The sequence below is a fragment of the Sceloporus occidentalis genome, unplaced genomic scaffold (assembly GCF_023333645.1).
Source record: "Sceloporus occidentalis isolate IW3139 unplaced genomic scaffold, rSceOcc1.0.p SCAF_10, whole genome shotgun sequence".
Taxonomy (NCBI): Eukaryota; Metazoa; Chordata; class Lepidosauria; order Squamata; family Phrynosomatidae; genus Sceloporus; species Sceloporus occidentalis.
The window spans coordinates 8,669,809-8,692,868 of NW_028316990.1; the positions used below are offsets into that span (position 1 = coordinate 8,669,809).

A 23,060-nucleotide genomic window follows, 5' to 3' on the forward strand; every position below is an offset into this window, starting at 1 on the left:
GGGGTAGGCAACCTGCGGCCCGCGGGCCGGATCCGGCCCAGCGAGGCTTTGGGACCGGCCCCAGCCTGGTCCTGCCGCCGATTGCCGCCGGGGCCTTTGGGGGGCAATTGTCTATAGAAGCCTCAGAAAAAATGTATTTATATTAACATTTTTTTAAAAATCAGCAAATTTTTTCACATGTCCTCCATTTTTTTAAACAAAGTGTCCTCCATTTGAAAATTTTGTCCTACATTTGTCCTGGTTTATTTACATATTTAATTTTTTTTTTAAATTATTTAATTATTTATTTTTGGACTTCGGCCCCCCAGTTGTCTGAGGGACAGCAACCCGGCCCCCGGCTCAAAAAGGTTGCCTACCCCTGACCTAGAGCTTATTCCTAGAGAGGACACTCTGCTACTAGGCCTTTGTAGCTCCTCCATTGCAGTTCTATGGCCAGTGTCTGCCATTGCCTTCCTCTGAGGCTGAGAGAGTGTGACTTCTTGCCCAAAGTCACCCATTGGCTTTCATGGCTAAGTTGGGATTCGAACCCAGGTCTTCCAGTGTCTTATTCGAACACTGAAGCCACTAAATAAAGCTTAATAATAATAATAATAAAGCTTTATTTAAACAGTGTTGTCTAATGCATACAATCGATTGAAGGCGAATAAACTGAAAAGCCTGTCATTGGGGTGCATTTTAGGCACAAACAAGAGAAGTCAACACAGATTAAAAATTCAAAAGTAAATAAAATATAACAAACAAATGGGTTAAAATAAGCCTAGGGCAACAATAATGTCAAAATAAATCCTGGGATCTGTAGTTTGGTGAGATATTCAGCCTTCTCTATCACAACAAACCACAAATCCCTTGATTCCACAGCATCGGCTGTTTAAACCGGTGTCAAACCGGGTTATTTCCGCAGTGCGGATGAGCCAAGCGTTCCGCGCGCACCCCGCACATGCGCAGATTTATTTCAGGTTCTCGCAGTCTGCTACCGAAAGCGCATGCGCGCCCGGCGCCGCTCAGCTCAATGCCTTTTTTTGCTTCCCAATCCTTCAGCGCTGTCCTAAACTCAAGCTCCCTCATTGGCTATAGAGGGCTTCTCCATCGGCCTATCAGCTTCCACCTCCACAACGTGACCACGCCCCCTTTAGCCCGCCCTCATTTTAGCCTTTACTGGAGCCGCGCATGCGCACTCCGTCTCCTCCCGCTTTTCAGGAAGCCGTCGCTGTCGCCGTTGTCGCGCCCGGATGACGTCACGCCATGGCCGCCCTGCTTCGCCGCCGACGCCGCCAGTAGAGGCCCCAGCCGCGCGCCGCCTCCCGCCGCCGCCTCCCCTCCCCCGGAACCCCCTCCCGCCCGGCCAGGTGAGGAGCGCGGAGGACGCCAAGGCGGTGAGGGAAAAAGGAAGGGCCCCGGAGGGAGGGAAGGAGGCCGGCGCCGGTGGCTCCCTGAGAAGGGCCCTCCGGAGGGGGGGCGGGTGACGTCATCAGGGAGGAGGGTGAGGAGTTGAGGCGCCCTGAGGAGGGAGGGGCCCTTCTAAGGTCAACCCAAAGGGACCTCCAGCCCAGACCCTGCCAGGGCCCAGGCTGCCCAGGCCATGCTGCGGGGAGCAGCCCCTGGGGCAGCCTGTGCAGGGATACACAGGGGCCCAGAGTCAAAAGAGACACCCCCAAAGGCCGTCCAGTCCAGCCCCCTTCTGTTGTGTAGGAATACATAGGATCCTAGAGTTGGAAAGGGCCCCCAAAGGTTAGCCAATCCAAGCCCCATAACGCCATGCAGGGATACATACGATCCTAGAGTTGGAGTTCACACACACACCCCCAAGCCATCCAGACCAAACCCCCTTCTGCCATGCAGGAATGCATAGGATCCTAGACTTGGAGGTGACCCCCAAGGGCCATCCAGTGCAACCCCCTTTCTGCCATGCAGGAATGCATAGGATCCTATAGAGAAAAGAGACCTCCCCCCCAAAAAAGCCATCCAGTCCAACCCCCTTAGTTGGAGTTGGAGGTTACCCCCAAAGGCCATCCAGCCCCCTGAACTGGAGGTTACCCCCAAAGCTACCCAGTCCAGTCCCCTTTCTGCCATGCAGGGATGCATAGGATCCCAGAGTTGACAGGGATCCCCAGGGGCCATCCAGTCCAACCCCCTCCTATGGTCCAGGCTGCATGGTGTGGCTGCATTGTGCAGGTGGGGAACAGCAGCTAATACAACCTGTGTGCAGACTCATAGGACCCTACAGTCAAAAGAGTCCCCCAAGGGCCATCCAATGCAGCCCCCTTTCTGCCAGAGAGGAATACATAGGCTCCTAGAGTTGGAGGAGACCTCCAAGGGCCATCCAGTCCAGCCCCCTTCTGCCTTGCAGGAAGACACCTTCCCTGGGACAGATGGCCACCCAGCCTCTGCTTGAAAGACTTCAAAGATGGATGAAGTTTTGTCATGAAGAAGGTGGAACCTGCTTGTTTTCTGCTGCTCCAGGGACTGGACCACGAACTTTACTAAGACATCCCTTCAAATATTTTAAACATCACTCTCATAGAAATCATAGAGCTGGAAGATACCACAAGGATCATCCAATCCAACTCCCTTCTGCCATGCAGGAACTCGCAGTCAAAGCACTTGGGACAGATGGCCATCCAGCCTCTGCTTAAAGACCTCCCAAGAAACTCTGAGGGAAATGTGTCTAACAGCCCTTACTGTCAGGAAGTCCCCCCTAATGTTGAGGTGGAATCTCTTTTCCTGTAGTTAGCATCCATTCCTCCCGGTGCTATTCTCTGGAGCAGCAGAAAACAAGCTTGCTCTCTCCTCAATACAACATCCCTTCAGATACTTAAACAAGGCTATCATATCACCTCTTAACCAACTCTTTCTCTATCTCCCTAAGATACCTCATAGGACATCATTTTCATACCTTTCCCTATTTTGCTCACCCTCCTCTGAACATGTTCCATGTCAATTCCCATGGAAGGGTGAAAATGCCTTAAACACAGCTGCAGCCTTGGGTCTGTCCAGCCAAGTAGCCGGTTAACCTGAAATTTTCTGTACTAGGGATAGAACCTGGGATCTCCTGTGTCTGTATGTTCAGCTGCTGATTAACAGCCCTTTTATTGTATTATGGCTGCTGCCTCCCACTGGTTTTATCTGCAGCCCATTGCTCTCTTTGACCCCATTGGTTCTGTAAGACTGTCTGAAGTAGTTATCTGACCACCTGAAAGCTTTTGTAGATGAGGGTCTTCTCCAAGTACACTGTTATGGACAATATTTAGTGTTCCCCCTCTCCCCCATATAATAATTCTTCTGCCTGTTGTGGGTCCGACCGTTGGTCTGTTCAGTCCAGTTCTGCCTTCCTTATCTGATAACAGCTCTCCAGAGTCCAAATTACACTTAAGAAATAATCCAGTTCAAGACCACTTTGACTGCCCTGGCTCAGTCCTAGTGAATCCTGGGAATTGTAGTTTATTGTGGCACCAGAGCTCTCTGATAGAGAAGACTAAATGTCTTACAATTTCCAGATTCCTGTAGTCACAAGACAGGGCAGTTAAAGAGGTCTCAAACTGGATTATTTTTGCAATGCATTTTGGACCCAGGTTCTCAGACAGCAGGAGTCCTCTCCTTTCTCTACTAGTTGTGATCCTTTCAGTGGAGACAGCAGGGATTAAGCTTGTCGCTTTTTGCAAGTAACACAACCGTTCTTCTAGTGAGCCGTGGATTTATCTGGCAAGTCTTTGAATCTGCTTTTGGTTATTAGTCCATCCTGCTCAGCATTGTCTTTTCTGATTGGCAGGCACTCTTCACCATCTCATATGAATGTCTGGCTGTCACAGATCTTTTAACTGGAAGTGAAGAGATGTGTTATACCGTGGGATTGACAGCCCCAAGGTGTAGTGCTGAACAGCTTTAAAGGAGAATAGATAAATGAATAGAGGTTAGAGCCATCACTGGAGGCTAATAGTCAGGTTGGCTAGGTATGTCATCCCCAGTGTTGCAGAGTATATGCTTTATCCTTTGCAGGGAAATACAAGATGGATCTTTCATTTATCTCCTTCAGCAGGCTTCCCATCGGCAACTGACTGGCCACTGTTTATAGCAGAGGTGGACTAGATAGGTCTTTGGTCTGATCCAGCATGGCTCTTTGTCCATTCTTATGAATCTAGATCCTTTTGTGTGTGATCTACCATTCATTGACAGCCATGCTTTATGAAAAGCTCCCTTGTACTGAGTTGAACCATCTTGTGTCGGCCACTTATTGGTAGCATCTGGAAGAGACATCTCTCCTGGCTCAGTTTCACATGATCCTTTCAATGAGAGATTAGTATTGAACTTCAATGACCATCCAGCCTCCTGCCATTGTCATCCTCTGAGGCTAAGTGTGTGTGACTTCCCCAAGGTCATCTAGTGGGTTTCCATGGTTGAGCCAGGATTTGAACCATGGTCTTCCAGATGAGATCCATTGGTTTGGCATTAGGTAAGCATTTTCTGCCCTCGGTCTGTCTCTTGGCTTGCTAATAGTGATCACCAGTGATGGATAAAAACTGGCTGCAGGTAAGGAAGATGCACTTCTTCAGAAGTGAACACATTGCACTTAATGTTAAACAAGCCATGTGTAAGTATAAGGAAACACCAGTCTCCCACCCCTAGACTGCTATCAATTTGGACAAGAGAAGAACATTTTCCTGTCCCTGAATATATTACCCAGTGACATCCTATTCATAAATTAATACCAGGCTATGCTGTTTGATAGTCCTTCTCCCTTATGATGTAATTTCCCACTCATTGTGAGCCCTAAGAAAGAGAGCTCTATCAAATAATAAAAAAAGCACAATTTCCATGGAAATTCGGCTGGCTTGATCAATTTTCAAGGCTACCTGTTGCTCCTTCATAAGAGAGAAGGGATATTCTTACTTGGCCTGACAGCTCTTATTCTAAGAGAGCTTCCAGGCCAGTGTAGTCCACTGGCTGTCAGAATAAATGGTAAACAAAATGTTTTCATTATGCAGTAGTTTTATTGATAAAATTTACCCAGATTTTGCTGCACAGGCTAAAAATTCTTGCTTTGCAGAGTTTCTCAGTCTCTTTTCTGTTCTACCAAACTGTGTTTTTCTTTAAACCATCTGCAAGAGCTGTGCGTTTAACTCATCTTCTGTAAGCTTTCAGGCTTTCACATTGTAAGCAAATTGCCACACTGTGCTCAGAAGAAATTAATATCTGATTTGGTTAAATAATTTAGAGATGTCATTTGAAAACAGCTAGTACTACAGTCTTTCTGATTATGGATGTGTGTGATCTTTAGTTTGAGTAGTTTCTGAGTAGTTTCTGAATAGCTAACTTGTGGGCAGCTTACCCATGCTACCCTTTATTACCTAAAGCCAATGTTTACCAGAAGACAGAAGCATTTTTAAGCTCTGAAATATGAGTTACTTCAGTTGGCATTTCAATGAATTGTGCTGGAAATTTAAACCTGGCTCCAAAATGTCCTGTTTATTCCCATTAATTCTGAACAAATCCTGATGTGTAGTTTGGACATATTTATGTGTGCTGTCTTAGTGTGTGGAAGTTAAAGAGTTTTAAAGCTGGTGTTGTTTACTTAGCCATACATTCCCTGCAATAATCATTTATCACTGAATGTCACATTGGGGGCTGACACACTGCAGAAATAAAGCAGTTTGACACCACTTTAACTTCCATGACTCAATACTATGGCATTCTGGGACTTCTAGTTTGGTGGTGCTCTGAAGGCTAAATATCTCACAAAACTACAAATCCCAGCACTTCATAGTATTGAGCCACGGCAGTTAAGTTGTGTCACTTTGCTTTACTTCTGCAGCGTGGCAGCAGCCTTGGTCACTTTTCATCTTCTGTATATTTTCCAAATATGCATGTTCGTTCTGGCGACCAAATGAAGGAAGGGATTCTTCTATGGTCTAATAATACAGGCCACAGTTTGAGATAACTACAGATGTTTACTTCAAGACAAAAAATAGCAATGCATACAGAAGACTACTAAGCAGTAGGGAAAGATGTCTAACCCTCTTAAGGGGCTAGTTGTCCATCTACCTCCAGTCTGCATATGAAGACTAGGAAACCTATCACCAAATTACTGGTACCTTTCTTTTTCATTCCTTGCCTTGATCCCATTGTCTGTGTAAGTGGCATTATAGCTGCTTCTTCATGAGTCTCTGAAATGATTTTACTTTGGTTTCCCCAGTTTAGCAGAAGGAGTTTGGAAACCAGCTGCGTAACATTACACACAACTGAGGGCATACCATTCCTGGCTTAATGAACTTGAATCTTCTAGAGCTTTTAGCCATTAGAATGCCCCATGATCTTGTAATGATCTTGCAGTAATAGGACAAACACCTTATCCTTCCTTGGTGTTTTGTTTTCCTTCAGAATATACTTGGTCGTTTCCTGCAAAGACTGGCATTAGAAACCCAAGTTAAGGGGCTGTATGTCACGATTTCACCTACTCTGCAATCTGAATAAAACTGTGAATGTTGTCCATATATTGGCTTCGCATGACATTCACATGACAAGAGTTAGAGAATGGGATCTTATGCCACTAAGGATTAGGCTTTTATTTTTAAGTGTTACTTACCTGGGGTACCAGGTTGCTGTGTTGCACCATGTGTCCTGAGTAGCTGACCACAGGGGGAATCCTGCTTTGAAAACTGAAGTCATAGCTGATGCTGTTAGATAGATCTGCCTATTTTCTCTTCTTCGGTTGTAAACCGAGCTTTCATGCTTACAGAGCATCTGCACCTGACAGTTGTAAAATGCAGAAATGGTTGAGAAACTGGTTAAGATGTAGCCATGATCCAGTAGTTTTTGTTCCTCTCCATACAGACTAGGAGGCCCTAATGGATGTTTCCGAACCCCCTGAGCAAAACCTGTGCTCTCCCAACCAGAAGGAAGAGGAAGAAGAGGAGGATGACCAGCAGCTCTCTGATGATGAAATCCTGAAAGACAGTGGCTCAGAACAGGATGGAGAGGAAGGACTGGACAACAATTTGGGGGGAGACGAAGGTGCTGCCAGATTGTTGAGCCACAAGGAGGAAGAGGAAGAGAACCATTCAGATGAAGAGGACTGCTTAAGCGAAACCAAGTCTCAGGACTCAGACAATAATGAGCAAAGCAGCGTGCTTAAGGGTTCTCTGTCGGTCAAGGAGGATCGGGCCAATGACCTTGCTGATGAAGCATCCTCGGTCACTCGGGAACTGGACGAGCATGAACTGGACTATGATGAGGAGGTTCCCGAGGAACCAAACGCCACTGCTGCTGACGATGAGACTGACAAGGCTGGAGGAGAGGAGGAGGATGAAGAGGAGGAAAAAGGAGATGAGCCCCCTGAAGAGGAGAAAAAATCTGACGCCAAGACTGATGATGAAAACGATGGGCAGGAGCCCCCCAAGGAGAAGAAGAAAGAGGAAGATGGAGAAATTGATGATGGCGAGATTGACGTAAGTTCAGCTCCTTTCTTTAGTCACAGGTTCTGACCTTTGACCCATGCAAATCAGGTGCTACAGAGCACTTTGGTACTCCTTTGGTGTTTTTTATACATGCAACACCTCCCCCCCCCCCCCCCCCCCCGGGCAGTTTCAGTTTATTTATTTTACATCAAGGGGGATGTAAACATGCACCTTAAGATTTCATGGCAAAGTCCTTTTTGGAATGGCTGGACCCTTGGTATCCTCTGGGGTTTGGTTTTAGGACCCTCCATAAATACCAAAATCCATGGAAGTTCAGATCCTATTATATACAATGGCATAGTAAAATGGTGTCTCTATATAAAATAGCAAAATCAAAGTTTGTTTCTTGGAATGTATATTTTTAGGGAATATTTTCAAGCCATGGGTAGTGGAATACATGAATAAAGAATCCATGGAGATGGAAGGCCAATTCTATGTCAGCTTCATACCAGGGTCACTGTGGAAGCTTTGCTTAAAAACAAAACAGGAAGCAAGGGAATGGTCAAATGGAGGTGCTAGTAACCATTTGAGTCCATAGCTGATGAACTCAGCTATATGGGTTAATGGGGGAAATGTTTCCATGCATGTTGTGATTCAGACCCTTCCCTATCCCACATTCCTTTCCTTGCATACAAACCCAGTCTTTCCAGGATACATTCTAGGCTTCTCCATAGCTCCCTCTTTCTCAGCTTTTGTGTGCTGTTACAGAAGGTCAGTATTGCTATCCCATGTTGCAGAAGGGATGGCTTAAGCTGAAAAGGAAATGGCTTGTCTAAAGTTCAGCTCATGGCAGAGCTTAAATAGACATGGTGGACTCCACCGTTTGTTGCTCAGGCTCTTGGCCAGTGCATCATTATTCATACTGTGTATTAGAATCATAGACTCTTAATGTTGGAAGGACCACGAGGGCCACGTAATCCAACCACCTGCCACACAGTTCAGCATAACATGTATGGATATAGCTCTACTTGAATGTGAACACAGTGCAAAGGGTTGGGTGTTGTCCAGACAAGACAGGAACTTCTTTCCCTTATTCCTTTAATTCATTTTGTGAGGCATGGGTTTTCTGCAAGGTATGTAAAAATGGCATTGCAAATAGATATACAGTGTGCCTTTGCTTTACGCGGGGGATGCATTGTGGACTCCCCTGCATAAAGCAAATTCCGCGCATGCTCGACCCCATTTAAATGAATGGGGCTCGTGCACACAGCAGCGTGCATGCGGCATGGGCACACGCTCCATTACTCCCTATGGGACGAGCCACCCCTTTCTCCCCATGCGGCTTTTAGCATATGCTGAAAGACACGTAAAGCGCGCCCACGTTTGATGGGGATGCACTGTAATATATTAATTAGAATTGCTTCTTGACAGATCCACCCAAATCTTTTTCTGAAGGCATGACATAGTAAAAAAATGTTCTAACTGTTGAAGAAAGTTTCCAGCAATATAGTATTGAAAACTTGATACAGCTTCTGTGGAAAAGGGGAGAGATCATTTGGGATGGGAGAAAGAGATAGGATGAGTGTTGTTCTTGTTGTTTGTTTGTTTGTTTGGGGTTTGGGGGGTGTTTTTGGGGGAGGGTTTTTTGTTTTTTGTGGAGAAGGGCTTGGAAGCAATGAAGCCAGAGTTTGAGAGGCAAGGGAAATCCTAACACGTTAAGTAAAGCTAACTATCTAAACCTGTAGTGAAGTGTTGAAAAACCTGTGCATGGTTTATTATTTGTTGCTCTGTGCCTTCAAATTGTGTCCAACCTGTCAACTCATAAGGTGAACCTATTGTGGGGTTTTCTTGGCAAAGTTTGTTCACAGAGGGCTTGCCATTGCTTTCCTCTGAGGCTGAGAGAGGACGACCTCTCCAGGTTCACCCAGTGGATTTCCATGGCTGATCGGGGATTCAAATCCTGGTCTCCAGAATCCTTACTGAATACCAAAACCGCTCTGCCACTTTGGTTGTCACTATGTTTTATTGTATCTGACCTTAAAAAGTAGGTTGACTGTCCCTTAGAAAAGTTGGACTTCCGGCTTGATAGTTGAACCTTGGTACCTGAAGATAGGGCAGAGGAGCAGTGGAAGCGAGATGCTGTTTGACTTGCATCTAGCCGTTGAAAAAGACAGCTAGGGTCTGGCTGTATCTTAAAAGCCCTGTAGCCATCAAATAACATCTGAGGCCACTAGGCAGCAAGAGGATTCCTCTCAGGAGTGAGGAGTGAAGCTATTTTGATAAATAGCCCAAACAGTAAAGTAACAAGAAAGGTTTCAGTGGATGAGAACAAAGCTCAAAGAGATTGGAAGATTTTAAAGTCTTAGCCATGCCTTGGCCTGATTAATAAATAATAATAAAGCACCATTGGTAGGAGGTACCTTTTTGCCCATGGCCACATTATTGCTTTAACTGCCATGCAGCATCTTAAAAACAAAACCTTCCTGTTGAAGAATATTTATTGTATTAAGTTAATTCCGATCCACCCTTTAATCCAAGGCAAAGCGTAAAAACAACGTTAAGACAGTCTGAAACATTTCAGCACAGTCAAGCCAAAACTCACAGTCCAGCTGACAGAAACCAACCTATGATCATTAAATCATCCAAAGGGGAAGGCATTTGTAAACCAGGGTGCCACGGCCGAGAAGTTCCTATTCTACATCTCCATATTGTGTTCTGCTCTCAAAAGTGGGATGCTGAAGTGAAGAGACCCCTAAGTGAAACTGTTTTAATGCAGTCTTGGGACGGAGCATGGCAGCTTCCACATGTGAAGCATGTACTTCAGCCTGAAACTACTTGGCACTCCCCAAACATCCTGGAAGCAGTATCTGTGGTCTTTTGCATATAAACCATATCATTTCCAGTTGAATTCATTTGGTTTTTAAATCATCTTGCTTTTACTATCTCATTTTTCTGGGGTCATTAATTTTTAAGTGAGTGATAAAGAATTTCCAGCTTGCTTACACTCACCTAACCTTCATTCTCCCCACAACCCCACACTGTTTTTGGGAGGGTGCCTTTCCATTCTGAAAAGAGAGCCCTGCCACATTGCTATGTTTCCCAAAATTGGGGTAAAAAAGAGCATTGGGGAGGATGCTGTGGCAATGAACATTGAAATGGCTTTAACAACGTCTCCTAAATGCTGCTTGTAACACAGACTGCCTATAAACCTAATAGCGTGAAACCTCCTCTGTGCACCTGGCATCCTTCAAGTCGATAAATCGGAGGAGCCTAGAAATAAAACACAACTGATGTTTTTGTGCCAAAGTGGGAGGCAGCAGGCACTGGGGGGAATTGCCATTTTGTTCCAAATGAGCGTTCCCTGTGCCAAAGTCATCTGGTTGCAAATCGAGTCATGTCTGATTGCTTGTTACAACCTGGCCCTAGAACCTTTGAAGAATCAGTAATATTTTGACAGTGTTGCAATTGGAGGAGAGGTATGGTTGGGAGAATGAGGGTGGAAATAAGCCCTCATTTTGCCACCAGATGCACCCCTCTCCACCACATTAAGGGCCAAACTTTATAGCATATGAAGCTATTTCCCCAGGTTAATTTTTGGCAACCACTGAAGCCTACTCTTTATTAACATTGGAAGGGCTATAAGAAAAAAACCATAGGGTCACCCTTTGCCATACCCTGGTTTAAGTGGATTTAGTACTTGGATGGGAGACCACCAATGCATACCATTGCTGGAGCCTCTGTTTCAGCAAAATCACCCCTTAGTCTTCCTTGTCTAAGAAAACCCAATGAAATTCATAGGGTCACCTTATATTAACAGGGGACTCACAGACACATACATCCTTGTGGAATATTTAGTCAATTAACTGATGAATTGCAAAAAATTACCAACATGTGTGACTTTTTCAGGGACTCCTGGTAATTTAAATGTTTATTTTAAACTACTTAACTTTGCTAATGAAGATCTTTTGAAAATGTGGATCCGTGTAGGTTCAAGGCCACTTGGGAATAAAGCAGTCTTGTGGACTGAAGTGGATACTACCATATTTATTTATGTATTTATCTTGTGGGTTACAGCCGGTTTGTACTGCAGTTTTTGCATCTGTGGGGATGGCTTTTATCAAATTTATCTTTATTTTTTGGCAGATTGGGACTGTGCTCCATTGAGTTTTTCCATGGAGAACTGCTGCCTCTTACAAAGAGTTCCTGTCATTCTGCATCATCATTGAAGACATGCTCTTTGTATTTTGCTCAGGGCTGGGGAGTAGGAGTAAGGTGTAAGGAGTAAGAGATTTTTAAGGAGTAGGAGTAGGGTTAAGGAGTAACAAAATATATTTGTTACTGCTTCTTCCTGTTATTATATTTTACAGGCAAACACCAAAAAACAACTTTATTATATTGCACTGGGGAAGGGACTGGGAGTTACACACATACACATGATTGCTTTGCAAAGCTGTCGGGACTTTTTTCCAGGGCTGGGGAGTAGGAATAAGGAGTAAGAGGTTTTTACAGGAGTAGGAGTAACATTAAGAAAAAAATATCTTACTCCAAAGTAGGACAAGGAATAACTCCAAAATTGCCACTACTCCCCAGCCCTGATTTTGGTGGCATTGCATAATTTGATTATATGCAGATGTTTTCTTTTAAACAATTTGTTTCTTATGTGTGTGAGTGCGTGTGTTTTCCATGGTTTTATTGTCTTTTTTAGTTATGGTTCTTACCGTTTGTTTCTTTGGCAGTATAGTGACATCCTTTGGGGCTGGCCCATCATGTTCCTCCTTCCACTTGTTGGGCAGCAGTTGGGTTGCGTGTTGTTCAGGCCTCTTCATCTGTCTCCCAGCATGCAATTTCTTGGCTTCTTCAGCCATCTCAGTCAGAGGCGTGCAGTGAACTGCTCTTTTGGCAGTTATGTACTCGTAGCAGCTTCTGCGTTTCTGAAATGCCTGTCCATCTGTCTCTTTCAGGATGACGATCTAGAGGAGGGAGAGGTGAAAGACCCCAGTGACAGGAAAGTGAGGCCGCGTCTCACCTGCCGCTTTTTCGTTAAAGGTAGGAGGCAAGCCCAGGTATGCCCCACACAACCCCTTTCCCTTATAGGCAGCTGTATGAATGTATGTGTCTGTACTCCAACCTCCTCTGCTCAGACAGTATTGCCTGGGGTGGTTTCTGGCTGTTACTGAATAACATTCACACTGTGAAACAGATTTCCAAGAGCAAGAATATTCTAGGGTTAGTCTCTGAAAGATGGTTCTCTGAGTGTTTTTGAGAATTTTCCAGTTTTTCTCTGAACAATATCCTATCTCCAGCAGTGGCTGTTCAGATGTAGTTCTTAACCATTGACTTTTCCCATGTGTTGGACTTCAGTACTTCAGTTGCCAGATCATTGGCTGCTTTGGTTGGGGTTGTTAGGAGTTGAAGCTCAAAACATCTGGACAACCAGGCATTGAGAACCACAGCTTTAGAGAAGCCATCAGGGGAGGATGTGGAGAAAATAGTTCTTATCCACAGTTTGTCCTTGATATCTCGTTGGTGGACTATTTCTGGACAAGGAGTTTCTGTTTAATGAACATGGCTAGCAGCCTTTTTATCTACATGGATCTATCCCTGCTTCTGGCTGGTGGTGAAGAAGTGGGTGACAAGCACATATTCTCAGCTTTGGCAGTCCAAGCTTTCATGTTGGTTTCTGTACTGTTTTGCATTGCAGTTTGAATTTTTGTAAGTGTGTGTGTGTGTGTGTGTGTGTGTGTGTGTGTATTTAAATGTGTGTATTATTATGCTGCTTTTACTACATTATATCACTGCCCTGAAAACGTTTTGGAAAGAGGTGAGAGGAATTCTTAACATAATAAGTAAACCAGTAGCCAAGTGTTGAACTACATTGTGGGATGATCTTAAACATGAAGCAGGTGAGCATGAGAGGAGCAGGCATCTAGTTTCCTCTAGAAATGCTGAATACATGCTGTTGATGTTTTGGCATTGTTATGCATGAAGACTTTACTTCTTCTGTGTTTTCTCCCACCTGCAGGACACTGCACTTGGGGCATGAATTGCCGGTTTATTCATCCAGGTGTGAATGACAAGGGAAATTACTCTTTGATCACCAAGCCAGAGCCTTTCCCTCCAAATGGTGCGCCTCCTATCGGTCCTGGCCCTCACCCACTGATACCAGCCAATCCTTGGGTATAGTAATACTGCTTTTTTTAAAGGGACGGGGGTATATGAAATGAATGCTAAGCAGTTCAGCTGACCAGCTTGCATTAGAACAGGGGTGGGTGAAATACAGCCCTTGGACCACATATATTCCCATCCCCCCCCCCCCCCACACACACAGTTTTTAGAGAGAGGGAGGTGGTCATAATGAAAATGTGTGTCATTTCATTCTGGGATCTTTCCTTTGTAAAAGGGACAACCTGTTGTTGATGAAATCTTGCCACCTCCACCTCCAGACCCTCCAACAGAAAGTGCCTGGGAACGCGGACTCCGTCATGCTAAAGAGGTAAACCAGCTTTCCTATTTGGGTCAGAATTAAATTTCGATTTCTGTTTTGGATGAAATTATTAGTTATGTCCCCCTCCCCTCATTTTATCTAATAATAATATTTTGGTATCTGGAAGGTGTTGTCTCGAGTCAGGAAATGTAGAATTAATAGTGCACTTACTAACAGCTCCATAAATGTGCATGTCTAATACCTGGAAAACTGGAAGTGGCTGGCATGGGCAGGAATCTTTAACCAAGATAGAATGGATATATGGGATGTGGCATGTATGGCAAAGCTGACCAATGTTGAGTCTGATAATATAGGCAAGGAAATCGCCATTTTAGACAACAGTGCTCTTTATTTACACACTGCTGGGGGTGTGGGGTTCAAAATAACATCAATCCATGTGAGTTTTTGAGTAGAATGTCTCAGATTTGGAAATACAGCTTCACATTTGCTTGTGTGTGTATAGCAATAAAAAATAGAAAGAGACAACTCAACTCTTTTGGACAAAAAAGACGGGGAGACTGCATGTGAAGTTGCACAGCACCTTACAAATTCATTTACATCATCTTTTCAAACTGTGATTTGGATGCTGAACTTTCTGTCCCTCTCCTTGGTGTATAAAGGCAGATGGAAACAACGAAGGAAGGGGATAGAATCTACCAATACTTTTGATACTGACTGGTTTATTTAAGCATGAGCTTTTGTGGATTTCAGTCCACTTCTACAGACACACTGATCAGATGAGAATTGCCCAGTCCTCAAGGATTGCAGGAAAGGTTTCCCCAATTTAGTTAAAATGAGAACTTGCCATTTCTGACAATTTGCAATCAGAAATCTCATCTCCTCTCCTTGTGTACTGGGACAAAGAAAGGTAGGGAGGCAGTTGGCCTGCCTTGCCAAACAGGGCCTGTGCTGTAGGTTGTTCTTCAGGTTCCCCACCATTGGCCCTTCTCAGCATTGCTATTTGAGATTCTTTATTTGGAAGCACAAAGGACTGCACTCATCCCCTTTTGTGAGGAGCATGCATGCCCCACCATTGTGTGAGAGCCTTTTCTCAGTCAGTTATTTCCTCAGTGATATGGCAAGCATGTTCTAGACCACATGCAACAATCTCACTCTTTTGTTTAGAACAGTTTCCATAGGAAATCCTGTTTAAACATTTACTTAGCAGACAAAGTCCCTGTGTTCCTCGAAAAGCTGAGATTGCTACACAGGTTACCTTTCAGAAAAACCAGCAACAACCAGGGCACAAAAGCTACGTCCCTCTTGTGCTAACATTGCTAATGTTCTAGTGAGGTCATGGTGGGTTGCACAAGGCAACATGTGAGAGTCCCATGCAAGCCTGCATGGTTGAGCCAAATCCCATTCTATGATCATACATGGAACAATGAGTGGAAATCAGTCTTTGGAAGCAGCTATCAGTTTAAGCACAGAATGGAGCTACATTGCATTTTGAGATTGTTTAGGGGGGGGGAAGTAGGAGGATATGGAATATTTTGGTACATCAAATTCTATTTGAATTACTTAGTTGGAATTAAGTTTTTTACGAGAAGAAAGAGTAATTACCTAGTTTTACTTTGAAGAAAAAGCAGCCATCACACCCTTATCTGGAATTTACCCACATCTGAATCTGGGTCTCTTTCTTGTTAAATGTGCCCCCCACATGAGTGGGTTTTTTGTCCATTTTTCAGTATACCTGTGGAGACAATAAGCAGCCTAGAATACATCCAGCAGCAAACTTGTCTTTGGCCTCAGTCCAGATCAGGAGCAACATCCTCCTTCTGGACCTGTGGCTGCTTACTCTTCCAGCTTAAAGTAGATGATTTAAGCATTTTTTTAAAAAAAAAATTAAAAGGTTCATTTCAATGTGTAACTCGGCCTTAATGTATCGAGGAGAGATTTTATTGTTATAGTTCTAAAGAAAAAAGAATGAGTGGAATGACCTCAGATATGTGCTCTAAAATATCAGATACAATTAAAACTCTGAAGGCAGGGCCATGTGACCTGGTGCCACCCAAATGTTTGGGGCTACAGCTCACAGTATCCCTTACCAATGACTAATGCTGGACTGGACTGGTCAGTGTTAACCCTGGGCTGAATCACAGAACTCGAAAGAGTTGTTGTCTGGACTCCAGTTCTCCAAATCCTGCAGCCAGTATGGTCAGATTCTGGAAGTTTTTTTTTTTAAGGAAGCAATATAGAATTGGGATTTTGTGGGACATTAACATCTCTGCATTTGGATCCAAGTGTCCAGCTTCTGTAGGCTTCTCTGCCTCTTGTTTAGACTGACAGTTCATACGCTTTCACCCTCCTAGGTGCTGAAAAAAGCCACAATGCGGAAAGAGCAGGAGCCTGATTTTGAGGAGAAGCGGTTCACAATCACTATAGGGGAGGACGAGCGAGAGTTTGACAAAGAGAATGAAGGTTTCAGAGACTGGAACTACCGCATCACTCGAGATGTCGGAGACTCAACGTAAGGCACTGTTTGAATCTTGCAGTCCGTAGAACCGACATCAAAATTCCAGCAGGATTGGTAATACAGCAAGGAGAAGAAAACTAAGGGAAGCATGATTGCTAAGCAGCTTTCTTCTTCTAGCTGTACTGCCAGCCACCAGAAGGCATTGTTAGCTTACCCAGAAATCAGTTGATATAGGAAGGTGCCTTGGGCTGTTTTTGTCAACACGCATGGGTGTGCATTGGAGGTGGGACAGCCATGTGCGTTTTAACCCACTATTCAGTTTATAGAATGAAAAAAGCAGCAAGACTGCTTTCTGCTGGTTTGGAAACACAATGGTAAAACAGGCCTCACAGTCCAGTTAGCTGTGACATTCCCTGCCTCTTCTGTCATAATACTCAGTGGGTTTTTAGTATTGTTAGGTTGGCAAATTGTATTCCAATCTTAAGTCGGAAATGACTCGAAGACAAACAACACACACTTTAAAAAGTAGGTCAGGTAATCTTCCCTGGAGATCCAGCAACTGTGAGTAGGCTGGTGTGTACTGATCACAGTCTCCATGAATCATCCCAGTGGACCAATAGCTTGCGTGTTTAAATCCATTTAGTGTGGGCTGTGCATTGAGTGTGGATGGAACCCCTGAGTAAATAAGCTAAAGAGAGCTCATGTGATACCCAGAATGTTGGAAGGATGACCTCTGGCAGGACTGTGTTTCTTCCTTATGTCCTCAGTGGCGCTGCACATGAGCACAGAATTTGGTGCAAGAATCTTGGGAGATTGGTATGTTGCATATGTATGCAGTGAGTCTTCCACATTTGCTGGGGTTAAAGATGCAAGACCACTGTGAAAGTTGAAAAACTGCAAATAAACACTTTTTTTTACTAGATAGAACACTTCTCTGGGCATCGGTAGCTCCTCCAGTGCAACTCTGTGATCTATATCTGCCAGAAGGTGACTTTAGAATTGCACTGGAGGATCTACAAATGCCTAGAGAAATGTTCTCTCTAGGAATGTCTAGGTCCTCCAATGCAACTTCTGGTGGACAATGATCATAGAGTCGCACTGGAAGACCTAGAGATTCCTAGAGAGAACCTATTAATCAAATCTGTGAATAATCAAATTTGCGAAAGTCAAAGCCATGAATGTGGAAGGCTGACTGTTTGTATGTTAGATGAAAGGTCTCTTGCCTGTGGCTGTGAAAAATAATCCTTAAATTGACAGTATGTATGGAATCTTGAAAACTAGGGTGAAAAAGGCTGCAGTTGGTCAGGATAGTTATTGGGATAACCTTTGGAGTTTAAAGTTTTGCCCATTCTTTGGTGCCCAGAAAAGCAAAATCATTCCTGCAGAGGATGTGCAAAACAGCAGTTCTTTGCACTGCAATGTGGGAAAGGATGTGGGAAACATCAGTTCTTTGCACAGCATTATTATATTAAGTAAGTGTGTCTTGCCTGCCCATATGTTTGAAACCATCTTCCAGTTGACCTGCAACTCATTTCTTCCAGTCTGGCACTTGGGCAAGCCTTGAAGGTTTCTCCTTCAGGTTTCATGTATAACAGCAGAGCATCTCTGGATATCTGTTCTGATAGGACTGCTTGTAATTTGTACCCTGGTTTCTCGTTTCTTTTGCACATCTCTTGGGGATGGCTGCAGCTGCTTGGCTTGTTTGGTTTTTGACAAAGTATGGCCCAGAGGCGTTCTTGCAATAGATCAGTTCCAAGGTATTTATGAAGATGGCATTGGAGGCTGGTGCTTTGGTTTGCAGCACACCAGAATCCTATTTGTTATTTCATTTTTTTTAAAAACTGAATGATCAGGAGGGCAGGAAGCCTAGCAGGCACCAAGGGAGATATCATCATATTGGGGATTCCAAGCTTAGGGCACTGTAAAAAAATTTCCAGTGCTCAGTTTTCTGGAAGGTTCCCATCACCACCCTTCCCCACAGGGTTCAATTTTGAGAACAAATTTTAACTTGTATTGAAATTAACTTGTGATGTGTGAAGACGGCTGATCACTTCATAAATCTCTTCTTCCTCCCGCCCTCTTTCTTGGAAAAACTCCAGTGAGGTGGACATCAAAGACAACGCTAACTTGGGGTAAGCAGTCTCTAATCTCTCTTGTGTTTACAGCTGGGCCCATGTTGCTTTCATTTTGATCCCTTGCAATTCTTAGGAATTCTTAGGACAATAGCCGCTGTCGCATAAGGCTTGGCTCCCACTTGACCAAGTTTTCCTGGTGTGCATTCTAGTTTGGAGGCTGCCAGGTGCTGGAAGATCTTATAAAAGTTTGCCATAGCTGCCATGCTTCTAAGTCAAATGCCTCTGAGTGTTGTGCAGCACATGGTATGGGAACATTCCCACAAGGTGGTGCTCAAGTCTTTTTGGTCATTTTTTCCAGTCATTTTTTCTTGTCGTTGCCACTAAGTCCAATTACTGGGGTAGTGTGCCATACTCTAAGTCTTTTGCAGAAAGCCACTGCTTTGTTAATGGCCTAAATCCAATTGCTAGTTGCAGCTAGAGTAAACCTACCGAATCACTGAGATTTACATAAATGTTGACTCAACATCCAGCTGTTGGATCTACTTTCTCAGGTACTAGCAATTGTATTTTGGGCATTAGAATGTCAATATCTTTCCACCAAAGATTTCATTGTGTTCTTCTACAGCATGAAAGTAGCCATTTCAGTATTAATCTCCCAGATCTTTTATTTATGTTTTGCTAGAGCTGTCTTTGAATTTTAAGAAAAATTAAGCTGACATGCTAATTGAATTTGTGTGTTTTAATTTACTAGTAGATTGATTATAGTGGCTTGAGCATTGGACTATGACTGGAGACTAGAGTTCAAAACCTGGCTCAGCCACAGAATCCCACTGAGTGGCTTTAGGCAAGTCACTCAGCCTCAAAGGAAGGCAAAGGTGAACCCCTTCTGAACAGATCATGCCAAGAAAGCCCCATGGTTGGTTTGCCTTAGGGTCTCCATAGGTCAGAAATTATTTAATGTCTCAACCATCATGGCTGGTTTTCTGTATCCCAAGGAATGGCAGATGTTGAAGATATCTGGAAAACAAAACGAGAAGTGTCTCATTGTTCCCTTTTATGCAGAGAGATTAAACATTGCTTGCAGTTCTGTGGGAATGCTCCTTTTCCCCCTGTCTTTATCAGATGCAGATGAGGCAGGAGCAATGTTCGCTACCGTATTTCTTAGTGGCATTGCATGTGCCCACTCATGCCCTTTTGTAAAACAGGCAACACAGCCACAGCAGGGAGGTTCAAACCAGTTCTGTGACATCATGGGTGCTGTCACATTACAAGGTCACCATTTTTTTTAACTCTCTGCCTGAGTGCCCATGCACATTAAAATTAGGAAATGTGACGATAGACGCTTGCTTTCTGGCCAAGTCTAGAAGGAGCAAATGGAAAATGCAAAGTTTTCCAAACCTGGGTAGTTAGCTTTATTTTTTTCAAGGGATAATCTCAAAAAGATCAGCATGTTATATCAATCACAAATGAACAACACAGTTGACCCCGTTTTCATGCTCCTGTTATCATCACTGGATCAGTCTAGACATGACATTTGATTCAACTCTTGCTTTTAAGTGATGTTGGTTTTGGCAAAAATTGAAGGAACAGCTGTCAATTCTGCTTAATTTGAACATTATTCTTCTATTGATTCCCATATAGGGCTGATCCTTATGCGGATCCTTACTATGATTATGATATGGAACGATTTTGGCGAGGTGGACAGTATGAGAACTTCAGAGTGCAGTATACAGACCCGGATCCATACCGGAACTATAGATTGAGTAAGGCAAGTAAAGCTTCCCCCTGGGACATTCTCTTTTCATAGACTCAGAATGCTTCTTCTGCCATGAGTTGATTCATATTACCAGTTTCAGTCTAGCGCAGATGTGCTCTGCAGTGTCTCAACCAATTCCTAGGTTACCTAAGTACCCCATCAGTCACTTTTCTGTCGCCATCCCACTCTAATCCGATAACATTTGAAAGGCAGAATATTCCATTAAACCAACTGTGCCTTATAGACATATTCACTCCTACCCCTACCTGCACTTGGGATCCCTTCTAACTCTACAGTTCCTGAATTCCATGTAATAGAAATACTGACCCTCAAGTGACAATCTAGAGGTACAGGTTGCATCTCCCTTATCCAGAATTCCAAAATACTCCAAAATTGTGTGTGTGAGTGGTTGAGACAGTGGCCCCTTTGCTTTTTGATGGTTCAGTGTACACAAACTTTGTTTCATGCACAAAATTATTAAAAATATTGTATATGAAATAACCTGTGTGTGTAAGGTGTGTACAGAACATAAATGAATTTCATATTTAGACCTGGGTCCCATCTCCAAGACATCTCATTATACACACACACACACACACACACACACACACACACGTATATACAGTTGGGAATCTGTTCTGGAATCCCCCCCCCCCCAAATGGTGACTCACTGATATTCAAGCCCCAAGTCTGCGAGAAAGAAGGGGCTGTGATGTCCAGCCAGGACTGTTTGAATCTCCCCCTGCATTTTCTTACATATTGGTTCAGGCCGTGGTATGTTTTAGTGTAGGAAATGTTCATTGTATTAGTTGTGGGAGGAGCTGTAGGACCCCCTGCATTTTTCCAGGTTTGGTTTGTGCCTTCCCAGCATGTTCTGTTGTAGCTAGAGGCTTTTAGTTTGAGGCAGTCTTTGCTGTGAGCTTGCAGAGAGCTGTCTTTTGGTGGCAAACAGGCCCAGACAGCCGGAAAGGGCATTTCTTACATGTTAGCCAAATTAGTTACCAGGAACTAGTTAGCTGATTTGGTTACCAGGAACAAGTTAGCCATTTTAGTTAACAGGAATAAGTTAGCCAAATTAGTTACCAACATCAAATAAGTCAAAGAATTCAGGAGCTGAAAGACCCTGCACCAGCTCCATTGAGTGAGGAGATCAAACCAAGATCAAACCCAGAGAGATGACACCCTGAAGCAGACTGTAAAGTATCTTTTATTTCAAGTTATCTAGAGCTGGGCAGGAGAAAGCGCTTTACTTTTGTTCTTTAAATTAAACTTCCCCCCCTTTCAGCATCAGAGCCTTTTTGGGTAAAAGAGTTTGATTTCACCAGGGTACCGGCGTTGCACACCCAAATCTGCCACCATCTTTAGCTGGGTGTGGGCGACTGTATTCCAAAATCCAAAGGATAAAGGAGATTTAGTCAGTATTACATTGTTGAGCAGCTGTACCATGTGACTTCTGTAATTCATTAATATAGAATGTGCATGATGTATTTACCCATGGGGCATGAAAACTCTCTTCACGTTGTCACTCTTTTTCCTCACAAGGAAAGGGAAAGAGAGCGGGAAAGGGAGAACCGCCAGCGAGAACGGGAACGCGAGCGGGAGAGGGAGCGGGAACGCGAGCGTCGGCAGAGAGAGCGGGAACGCGAAAGGGAGAGGGAGCGTGACAAAGAACGCCAACGGAGGAAAGAAGAATGGGAAAGAGAAAGGGAGCGCATCAAGAGAGACGAGAAGGACCGCCAGCATCGAGACCGGGACCGGGACAAAGACCGGGAGAAAGAGAAGGAGAAGCCAAAACCCCGGTCCCCGCAGCCAACAAGGTACAAAACTTTACTTTCTGTTTCGTGTTGTTTGTGGGCTCAGCAGGTGTAGGGTAGGAGGCTTAGTTAATCCTGGTAGGCTGGCACCTCAGAGAGCTGGCAGTCTGTGAGGACCTGGAGTGAAGTATCAGGTTATGGAGAGAGTTGTGTCTCGTTCACTTTGTGATAGCTTCTTGTCTGGGAGGACGAAGGTAGTTGAACTATAGTATCATTGGCTTATGTGTAAGCCAAGAAACATGGATCATGTGATCAATTTCTCTTGAGTATTGTGCATTGCAAAAAGAAACCCTGAAACCTGTGCAGGGAATGTCCTCCATGGATTCTAAATGAAGTCAAAATGAAACCTCATGAGACCTGCTGCATTAATAGGTTTATAAAGCATTATGGGGGTTTTAAAGTTCAGTTTTTCCTTCCATTGACAACAGTTTTCCTCTGTCTCATATTGATAGGTCTTATCTTTCCTTCATACAGTATTTTTTAAATTTATTTTGAGTATTCATACTACAGTCTTCAGCCACAAAGGCTCTCAGAGCAGCTTACAGATTGCTAATATTTGTCAGTGTTCTTTTGTTCAAAAAGTCCAACCAATGGGAGGCTGGGGTCATAAATGGCCAGTTTCTAGCACTCTTGTTGTTTTGGTTTTTATGTATCAATGTCTTGTCTACCATGAGCTGTTGGAAAGGTTGCCTGGGACTGTAGGGAATAGCATGAATGAATGTTTCCTTCCTTCTGACATCCCTGTTCCTTCTATCCAAATTCTAGGGGCCATCAAAAAAACCCCTCTTCCTACCTTTCCTTCCGTTTTCCTGCTTCTTCCATCCCTTACTCCAGTTCTTGCTGAAAAACTCCACATAGACTGGATTATACATCGCAAGTAACTTGTACTAACCTAGGTGCTGAATACTGAGTTATTTTGGCACCAAATTGAGTTAGGATTTTGCTTGATTTCATTACAGTGGGTACACAGATTGTGAGAGAAGGTGCTATAGTTTCCAATGGGGGAAACCCCGAATTCTCCCAAAGTGTTCATCATCTGGGCTGGAAAATTTTCAGTGACACATTTTTCCATGGAAAATTTTCCACACTCTGTGTGTATGTGTGTGTCTTCATTCATAGTCGTCTGG

The 23,060-nt window shown here is 43.9% G+C and overlaps 1 protein-coding gene across 4 annotated transcripts in view; it reads left to right on the forward strand.

The window, feature by feature from the left end:
* Window positions 1–1,194: 1,194 nt before the first annotated feature.
* The window catches only part of ZC3H18 (zinc finger CCCH-type containing 18), a 53,443-nt gene continuing 31,577 nt past the window's right edge, over window positions 1,195–23,060 (forward strand). For 3 of the 4 annotated variants that reach the window (XM_089539625.1, XM_089539627.1, XM_089539628.1), the window contains exons 1-9: window positions 1,195–1,346; window positions 6,826–7,439; window positions 12,350–12,434; window positions 13,411–13,565; window positions 13,789–13,881; window positions 16,185–16,342; window positions 18,388–18,420; window positions 20,005–20,131; window positions 21,662–21,936. In XM_089539625.1, the coding sequence (XP_089395751.1) occupies window positions 6,840–7,439; window positions 12,350–12,434; window positions 13,411–13,565; window positions 13,789–13,881; window positions 16,185–16,342; window positions 18,388–18,420; window positions 20,005–20,131; window positions 21,662–21,936 (1,526 nt within the window). In that variant the 5' untranslated portion in view covers window positions 1,195–1,346; window positions 6,826–6,839. Of the gene's footprint in view, window positions 1,374–6,825; window positions 7,440–12,349; window positions 12,435–13,410; window positions 13,566–13,788; window positions 13,882–16,184; window positions 16,343–18,387; window positions 18,421–20,004; window positions 20,132–21,661; window positions 21,937–23,060 lie in introns of all 4 variants that reach the window. The other variant, XM_089539626.1, reaches the window with a different exon arrangement.